The 9,015-nt window shown below is 58.9% G+C and overlaps 1 protein-coding gene across 1 annotated transcript; it reads left to right on the top strand.

Moving 5' to 3' along the window:
* Window positions 1-3: 3 nt before the first annotated feature.
* On the top strand, window positions 4-8,934 carry RNF25 (ring finger protein 25). Its single transcript, XM_075001519.1, has 10 exons — window positions 4-53; window positions 933-1,007; window positions 2,048-2,150; window positions 2,241-2,308; window positions 3,111-3,180; window positions 3,344-3,415; window positions 4,115-4,255; window positions 5,166-5,255; window positions 7,164-7,298; window positions 7,637-8,934. The coding sequence occupies exons 1-10, from the start codon at window positions 4-6 to the stop codon at window positions 8,360-8,362; spliced, it is 1,530 nt and encodes a 509-aa protein (XP_074857620.1). The 3' UTR covers window positions 8,363-8,934.
* The last annotated feature ends 81 nt before the right edge of the window (window positions 8,935-9,015 follow it).

Here is a 9,015-nt window from a genome sequence, read left to right as displayed (position 1 = left end):
AGAATGGCGGCGGCTGGCGGAGGAGAGGCGCAGGATGCGACGGTGGTTGACTGGTAACCATGGCGATGGGCGGGGGGGTCCTGCCTTCTCACCCCCCGACTAGGTCCCTCCCCAGGGCCCCCCCCCCCCATTTCCTGCTGTCGCCAGCGCCCGGGCTCGTACCCGGGGTCCCGCACGCCGGCTGGCGCCGCGCGCTGCCGCAGGGGTGAGAGGCGCTGCCGATCGCCTGGGTCGTGGCTCCCAGGCCCCCTCTGGGGCACTGCAGCCCCCGAGTCCTCCATGCCAGACGCGGCCCGGCCCGGCCCGGCGGAAGAGGGTCCCAGTTATAAGCGTGAAGCCAAAGTTGCTTCTCTGGTCTTAAAAGCGGCAGCTGAAGGTGCTGCTGCTGCTGCTGCTGCTCAGCGAGTGAGCTCGGCCGGCTCGCGCGTGGTCTGCAGCGGCAGGATGGTCGTTCCCGAGAACCTGACGTGGAACCGTAGATGAAACTAACACGAAAACGGTTTTCCAAAGTGTTTCCGCTTTTAATAGTGAGAAGCAAGTGCTCGTAATTGGCCCGGCTGGAGCGTTCCATGGGGCCCGCAGCGGGGAGAGCTCTCGCCCCCGAGCGTTTCCCCGTTTAAAGGGGAAGACAAATAGCAAGGGAGGGAAGCAGGCTCAGGCGAGGGAAGTAACTTGCCAAAAGCTGCCCTACGGGTCATACATGGAACCAGAAAGCGTCCTAGGTCAGTGTTCTTTCTACTCGACCGTGCTGCCTTCCACATGATTTCTGCCTACATAGCGTTTCTTCCAAACAGACGTCGACGGTGTTGTTATTTTTGTAAATAACTGGGAATTGCTCAGATTCTTCTGCCATACCAGGTCCCAGGCAGACCTGTGTGCTGCTCAAGGAGGAGGGAGAGCAGCTCTGTATGATATCCTTTTTCTCTTCTCAGGGCTTTGCCATCAGAAGTGGAGGTCTTAGAGTCCATATACCTGACTGAACTGCAGGTGTCTCGAGGAAATGAAAGGTATTTGTGCTGTCACCAGATGTCACTAGTTCTGAGGGGGTGAGATTTCTTCACCACTTAGGTGGATGTTGTGATTGAGTGGGGGATACGTGTGTGTAAGTGAGTGGCTTACAGAGGGTGTGGAGCTCCTGCTGAGGGTAACCTAGGTGACTGGGTGACACCTCTGGGCTGCAGACAAAGGGGGAGGTGGAGCCTGAGGAGTTTGAATTGGAACTGGGAGTTGGGAAGCAGTTAGTCTGGGCTGGGGGAGAGAGAGTCAAAAGAGGGGGCCAGGCCCCGGCTCCAGGGGCCTCCTCTCCCCAGCAGGGATTGGACTGGTTGTCCCTGCTTGCTGTACTGTCTCTTCTGTAAGACACTGTGCCCTGTCAGCTAATAAACCTGCTGTTCTCCTGCTGAGTGAGAGTCACTCTTGCCTGTGGATGGGGTGCAGAGCTTGGGAACCCCAGAACCCCGTCACAGACATTTATCTCAGAAATCTGATCTCAGGGCTGTGCTGCTGGAAGCAATCCCAGGAGTGGCTTGTGTACGTAGATGTCAGGGGTGTCAACTTTTGTATTATGCGCTTGGATTCAAAGCCTTGGAGAGCTGAAAATGAAGAGCCAACAGTTGTGTCTGATTGAATGCTTACAGACAGAGAGAGCCTTGCTGTCCTTAAACCTGCACTGGGGCACCAGCATGCTGAGCAGTCTAGCTGGTGCCTGAGCTACTGCCAGTTTCTGCCCTCAGCCCTGGTGGATTCTTTTCTTCTGAGTTGTCAGTGCCAGGACAGGGCAGGCACAGTCAGTCTAGGGGGCCATCTCTGCTGCACTGTGTGCACCTCAGCCCCTTGTTAGCCCCATAGGCCCTGCGTGGAAGGTTTGCACTGCTGTGAAAATGTCCTGCCACTGACATCACCCCTACCACACGGCAATGTCCAGCCGCCGACATCACCCCTACCACACGGCAATGTCCAGTCGCCATTGCCCCACCACATCATCTGTACTTCAGTTATACTCTGCATTTGATAGCTGGATGTCACCTCTGCCTCCCTACCATTACAGGTCCACACCCTGGGAAATCTGCATTACCCTGCACCCTGCCACAGCAGAGGATCAGGACTCTCAGTACGTCTGCTTCACACTTGTGCTGTCAGTCCCTCCACAGGTAAGAGCACAGTGCCTGACCCCCTGGAGCGCAGCCAAGAGGCAGATCAGGACTCTGAGTCCCATTCATCCCTGCGTTGTTTCTTTCTAGTATCCGAACGAGGTGCCGAAAATCTCCATCCGGAATCCTCGGGGGCTGTCGGATGAGCAGATCCAGAAGTGAGCTTTGGGAATGGGATTTTCACCTGCTCTCAAGACACAGGAGGGAAAACACTTCCTGCACCCAGCTCGGGTGTGAAACCCGAATCCCCCCATTTCCCCTTAGTTATGTGGAATTACTCTGTTTGTCACCCTGAGCTGCATCAGCCTGGCCATTGAACCAGACAGCTTGCGGTCACAGCCAGCCGCTGACTAGCTGCCTAGGTTAGGAAGAAAATTCTCCCTGAACAGCCTTTATTCTATCGTCCCCTGCGGAATCTCTCGCACCTTCTTCTGAAGCAGCTGCCCTGTCCTCCAGTCAGACAGCTCTTACGGTCTTCCTCCCACGTCCCAGGAGGTTGTGCACAGGTGGCATGAGCTCGGGATAGACTTTGGCTGCTAGAATGAGGCTTCGATCCTGCTGGCTCTAACTCTGGGTGTTTGGCTTGTTTCTAATCTCTGTCACCTGTGAATGCAGTGGAGGGGGATCAGTGGCAGAGCTGTTGGGACTGAAGGCAGGGCTGGGATAGGTCATAAGTGTTAAGTAGAGAATCTTCCCAGATGTTGGCCTTGGTGTGTACCAAAGAATCGAGGACGGACAGCTGGAGGCAGAAGCCTGGTGCCTCAAACCTGTTGCAGTGGGACTCCTCCCCTCCCCTCCCCTCCCCATCCCTGCTAGGTGGGTGAGTACATGGGAGGGTGATTTCTGTAGCCAGCTTAGCCCCACTGCCTCCCTCACCCTCTGTAGTGAATCTCCTGTTTCCGGCTTTAGTGCTGCAGTGCTAGGATATTAAAGCCAACGGTCTCTGTCTCTTCGCTGTAGGATTTCCCAGGCCCTGGGACAAGTTGCAGAGGCCGGGCTGGGGACAGCGGTGCTGTATGAACTGATTGAGGTGAGGGAGGAGGGGACGTAGGGGGTGGTGTAGGCCTGGTGTCAGATACCTACCAGTACTGACACACGCTCTCCTGGTCTCTGCCAGCGGCTTGGTTGGCTCAGAGCCCAGGCCCACCTGGCACTTTGTGTGGATCAAATGTTCGTACCCCGTCTTCCTACAGAAAGGGAAGGAAATTCTCACCGACAACAACGTTCCTCATGGCCAGTGTGTGATCTGTCTCTACGGCTTCCAGGTAGGAACCCCTGTGATTGGTGCGCGCCCCTGCGGCCTGCTAGGAGAGGAGTGGGATGCACTGGGGAGGGACTGGCAGCTGGGGCCTAGTGCTTGTGAGGTGGGAGGAAGGGAGGGGGAAGGTGTGATGGGGTTCAGGGGTTCCCATGCACTGCACCCCGTCCGCTGGTAGGAGTGACTCTCACTCAGCAGGTACAACAGGAGGTTTATTAGGCAACAGATGCCCAGTTTCTCACAGAAGCGTCAGTGCAGCCGTCAGAGACAGTCCTTCCAACCCGTCCTGGGGCGAGGAGCCCAAGGGGTGTCCCTCTGGGGTGTAGCTTCCCTCTCGCCAGGCTGGCTCCTTCCAGCTCCCTTTTCCCTCCAGCCTCTAACCGCTGCCCCCCCACCCCCATTCAAAAACAGCTCGGCTCCATCCTCCTCTTTGGTCAGGCAGAGGTGTTACCTGCCAGCCTGGGTTATAGCCCATGGGTCATCCTTAGCCACCGGGAGCTGCTCTGCTTGTCTCTCACATCCAGCCTGACTCACACATGCACCCCCCCCACCCCCCACACACTCCATCACAGAAGGCACTGGGAGCAGATGTATGTGAATCGGAGCTAGCTAAGGGTAGAGCGTTAGCAGACGCCCCCCATCCCCGTAGAGGGTCCCGTGGGGTGCCCACAAGTTTCCTTGCAAATGGTTCCACTTTGTCATACAGGAGAGAGAAGCTTTCACAAAGACTCAGTGCTACCACTACTTCCACTCACACTGCCTGGCTCGCTATGCCCAGCACATGGAGGCGGAAATCTATGTGCAGCAGGACGGGAGAGAGCAGCATCTGGCACCTCCTTCCAAGCAGGTGAGAGGGCTTGGGCCGTTCCCCCATGTCACATAGGGGTAGCCTTGTTTGGCCAGGCCAGCAATCCCCCCGAGCTTCACGTAGCCAGGTCTTAAGAGATCACTCCTTGGACTTGCTGTTTGGCTTCCCAACCCCAGATCGGTCTTGCCAATCAGCAGCCCTTGGTAATCAAATGTCAGGCCAAGAAATCATGAGTTTAAAACAGAAGAAAACTTGAGACGGGCTTCAGCAGGCAGACAAGGGCCATAGGCTGCTGCTGGGTCGCAGCTGGAAGCTTTTCTCAGAGCCGCAAAGACTAGAAACTTTTACTGAAATCAGGGAGCCAAGATTCTCACGTGTGCACGACTGCAGGGGCTAGGCAGTCCGTGCAATCCTTCTGTTTGGGGTAATGCTGTGCCAGCCAGCAGTCCAGACTCTTGAGTGCTTGGCCCATAAACAGCGCCAGTGTTCAGCAAATGGGTCAGAGACACCCCCTCATCCCCGATGCCCTCAGGCAGCCTCTTGCTGTAAAGCCAGGGAACTGTCTGCTCTGAGCATCTGAGGGCAGAGACAGGCCCTTGGTTAAGAGCCACCTCAGCCATTTATGGCATTACTGGTTATAACCAGCTCCTAGGATGTTATTAATCACATGCCTGGGGGCATAAATTGACCTAAGTCCTCACCAGCCAGTCTGAGAAGTCCTGGCACAGTCTGAGCTGAGGTTACAGCACTGGGCAAGGCCATTGCAGTGCTGCTAAAAGGGATCCAAGTAGGAAAGCTCAGCATGGGCTGGGGGCAGCTGGCCTCACCCCCGGTCAGAGCAGCGTGCAGGGAAGCCCAGGACTTGAAGAACCCATAGGTTCACTTCCTAGAGGGGCAGGTGGTGGAGTTAATGTGACAGGGCTGTGCCAGCTCTCTCTTCTTCCTGCAGGCTGCCGGGGTGCAGTGCCCCGTCTGCAGGGAAACACTGGTCTACGACCTCTCGGCTCTGCAGGCAGCACCCCCGCCGCAGCACCCTATGGTAAGACGCCCCTAGGTGGAATCCCATCCGCTGACTTGGTAACAGGCCTGTGTCAGGCCGCTCTGAGTGGGAGGGAGGGAGGGAGGGAAGCAGCCTTTGTGGGGGGTGAGGCAGACCACAGGGACCTGCCCAGGCATAGCCCCACACCCCGCAAGCTGCTGGCTGCTTTTACAGAGTGTTTACTGGAACCTGGCTGCACTCATGTTGGGGCTTTTTAAATGCACTGACCTCCTAGCAGCCTCTTGGCTCCCCACCTCCACTCTCCCCCTCCCACCAGGTGCAGGCCTGCCCCCGGACACGGCCTCGGCTACTGCTGCTTGTCTGACCTAGTCCTGTGACTGGCTGCGGGAGGATGCATCCGATGGGTGTAAACGCCCTGGGGAGGGGACAGAATCCTGCCCCAGAGAACTTCCAGCCCATCTGTGCGGCAAGGGCAATAGGGTGGAGTTAAGCCAAGGAAATGGGTGTCAGTCTCATGACTAGAGCTTCCTTGCAAGCAGCAGGGCCAGGGCCAGGATCTCCAACAGGCCCATGCCCTACAGCCCAGACCTGCCCTGGCTTTGGGGACGGGGCGGGCGGGCCACCACTGCTTTCCCGGCTGGTTCCTAGGCATCCCTTGGGAAAGAACTGCACCCTCCCTTCAGCAGGGCCTCGTTTGTACTGGCTCATGTCGCCTGTGCTGGCTCTGCCTGCCGCTAATGCAGGGAGCCCAGCGCCGACTGCTTGAAGGGAGCTCGTGTGGGCCACAAGCAGAGTTCCTTCTCATTTTTGTGTCCATGTACAACGTGCATTTTTGTGACACGCACACAACAAATCGACTCAGAAAGGCCGGGGGAGGGCTTTGTTTGGGGTGCAGGCTCTGGAGTGGGGCAGGAAAGGAGGTGTGTGTGTAAGGGGGCTCTAGGGTGTGGCCGAGGGGTTTGGCACACAGGTTACGGGGGTGTGGGTCCGGGCAGGAGTTAGGGTGTAGACAAGGGCTCAGATTTGAAATGTGGGTCCTCGGAGGGGGCTCAGGGCTGAACCTCAGGGCAGCTCCCATTCCAGGGGGAGGAGAATGGGGGCTCCGTGTGGCAGAGCCTCAAGGGGAGAGCAGTGCAGAGCTGGCTCTTCCCAGGCCTCGCGATGCTGTGGGTCCAGCCAGTGTGGGGGTGTAATGGAGTGGGGGGGGTGCATGTGTGAGTCAGGCTGGATGTCTGAGGCAAGCAGCAGCTCCCAGTGGCTAAGGATGACCCTGGGGCTACAACTGGCTGGTGACACCTCTGCCTGAACAAAGAGCAGGGAGGAGCTGAGCTGGGTTTTGAATCGGGGGCGGCAGTTAGAGGCTAGGAAAAGGGAGAGCTGGAAGGCAGCCAGCCTGAGGAGGGGGAAGCTACACCCCAGAGGGGCACCCCTCGGGGTCTTCTCCCCAGGACGGGTTGGAAGGACTGTCTCTGGCTGCTGTGCTGTCGCTTCTGTGAGAAACTGGACATCTGTTGCCTAATAAACCTGCTGTTGTACCTGCTGAGTGAGAGTCTCTCCTGCCAGCGGACGGGGTGCAGTGCAGGGGGACCCCTGAACCCCATCACAGGGGGAAACAGCAGCGCAAGGAACCACCTCCCCTGCTGGAATATGGGGCTTTAGGGGCTGCAGCCCAAGGCCCTGGGCTAAGGGGAGCCTGGAGCTGCAGCCCCAATGCCCCTTTCTTAATCTGCCTCTGCTGCTGGATCCAGGGGAGTGCATCTGTGCCCCTTGTGCAGGGCTTAGTAGGCAGCTGTGAGGCTGCATGGTGACGGGGGACCTGGTCACTAGGCTTCCCGGGGCTCTGTGTGGGCTGTCCCCAGTCAGTAGTGCTGCTGGCCGCAGACGTGTGGAAAAAGGGACTTACTCATCAGGGAGCAGCTGCTCCACACCTGACCCCTCCCTTCCCAGGAGCAGTACAGGCCTGATGCAAAGACCCTGCGGGCCCGAGAGGAGCTGCGCATAATCTACCGAAGGCAGCAAGAGAAGGGGGGCATCATTGATCCCGAGGCAGAGAGAAACCGCTACTTCATCAGCCTGCAGGCGGTACGCTGCGCCTCGGGCCAGGCAGGCGCCGGCAGCCGGGCTGGGGGAGCTCCGCCTGCTGCAGCTCCTGCTCACTGTGGGATCCTTTGCCTGCTGCCAGGTGATGTTGCAGCATGCCAGAGAGGGGGGCAGATTGCACATTGCAAACTGGTTGGGGTGGGGGTCTCCAGAAAGCCCCCACCAGGGCAGAGGGCTGACAAAGGGCTGCCTGGTGCTGGGGTATGGCTGCGGGAGCTGAGCCTGGGGCAGAGCTACAGGGGCTTTTCCTGGAGAGAAGCAGGAGTCGTGTGAATGGCAGGCCAGGCCCTTTCCTCACTATAGGCTCCTTTCTCCCTCAGCCTCCGGCGACTGCCGATCCTGGCCACAGAGCCGCCACTGAGCTGGTGACTTCCGAAAACGCTGGGGCTGCTACGGAGCAGCTCTGCCAGCTGCCAGTCTCAGGCCGTGCTCCGGAGCCCATCAGCCCTGCCCAAGCTCTCACACTGAAGGGAGAACCCAGACAGCCGGCCAAAGCATCTGCGCCCCTGGAGCAGCAGCACAACAGAGAGAGGCGCCGAGGGGAGAGGCCGGGATTCCGAGGCCAGGCCAGCAGCAATGCCCAAGCAGCAGCTGCGGAAACTTACCGTCCTCTCCATGGCTCGGTGGGACCCGGCAGTTTGGACTGGAGACCCGAATGGCGGGAAGAGAGGAGCAGGAGAGCGCGGGGGAGATACAGCCAAGAGTTCCCTAAGCCGCATGGCAGAGGCAGGGGGGCTGCCTTTACTGAGAGGAGAGATTTGGGCCCTGGCACCATCCTGCCTGTGAAAGGGGAGTTGGACGCAAAAGAGGAGAATCCTGTTATGGGGAGACGGAGGCCAGAGCCAGGAGCTGAGCCCCAGGGCAGGGAGAAGGAAAACCTGGCACTGAACCGGCAGGGCCATCACCGGCCCTGGGACTGTGGGAGATGGGAGAAGTCCTGGGGCAGGGAACGGGGCTCCTATCCCAGGGTGCCACGGGGGCAAGGGGTGTTCAGGCCTGGGGCAAGGAGAGAGCCCCACAGCCAAGTGAAGGAGGATGGCTCCTAGCAGGAGGGGGTAGGGGCTGCTCTAACTGGCTTTTCTGGGAGAACAATAAAGAATGTATTGAACAGCAGCTGTTGGTTGTGGCTGAGAAGGACCTGCCTGGATTGCTATGGGAGCAGGTTGCTGGCTGGGGGCCAGTCTCCCGTAAGGGAACGCAATGGGGCTGTGATGAACTGGGCACGTGGGACAGGCTCTGGGGCTAGCGGTGGGAAATCGAGGCAGGCCAGGTGGCTGTGAGCAGCTGGCCAGTCAGGTTGCTGGGGGTTGTTTGAGTCTTTGGGCAGATGGACAGTCACCTCATTGGGTGGGAGCTGGTACAACCCCTCTCTTGGCCTTGAAGCAGCAAGTGCTGTTCGACTGTAGCCAGCAGTGGGAGGGCAATGCAGGGCCTTGACCAAAACTGGCACAGGCTGGCTCCGAGCAGGGCAGGGGCCCAGTGTGGCGGCTGCCAGCCCTGCGGGGATTAGTCCCGCCAGCAGTAGCCGTGAGCTGAAGGGAAGGTGGCCTGTCCCACATAGGAGAGGCCCAGGGAAGAAAGGCCCTGCTCAGCGCAGCCCACAACGCCAGGCCAGGGCTCAGTTCCTGTGCTCGTTTCCCAGGCACCCCCCGGCCACTGCTTGTGCCGTCAGCTCCCCTGGGAGGAGCGTCGCATTGCT

This window comes from Carettochelys insculpta, chromosome 8 (genome assembly GCF_033958435.1).
Source record: "Carettochelys insculpta isolate YL-2023 chromosome 8, ASM3395843v1, whole genome shotgun sequence".
Classification (NCBI taxonomy): Eukaryota; Metazoa; Chordata; order Testudines; family Carettochelyidae; genus Carettochelys; species Carettochelys insculpta.
This window is presented reverse-complemented; position numbering and strand designations above follow the sequence as displayed.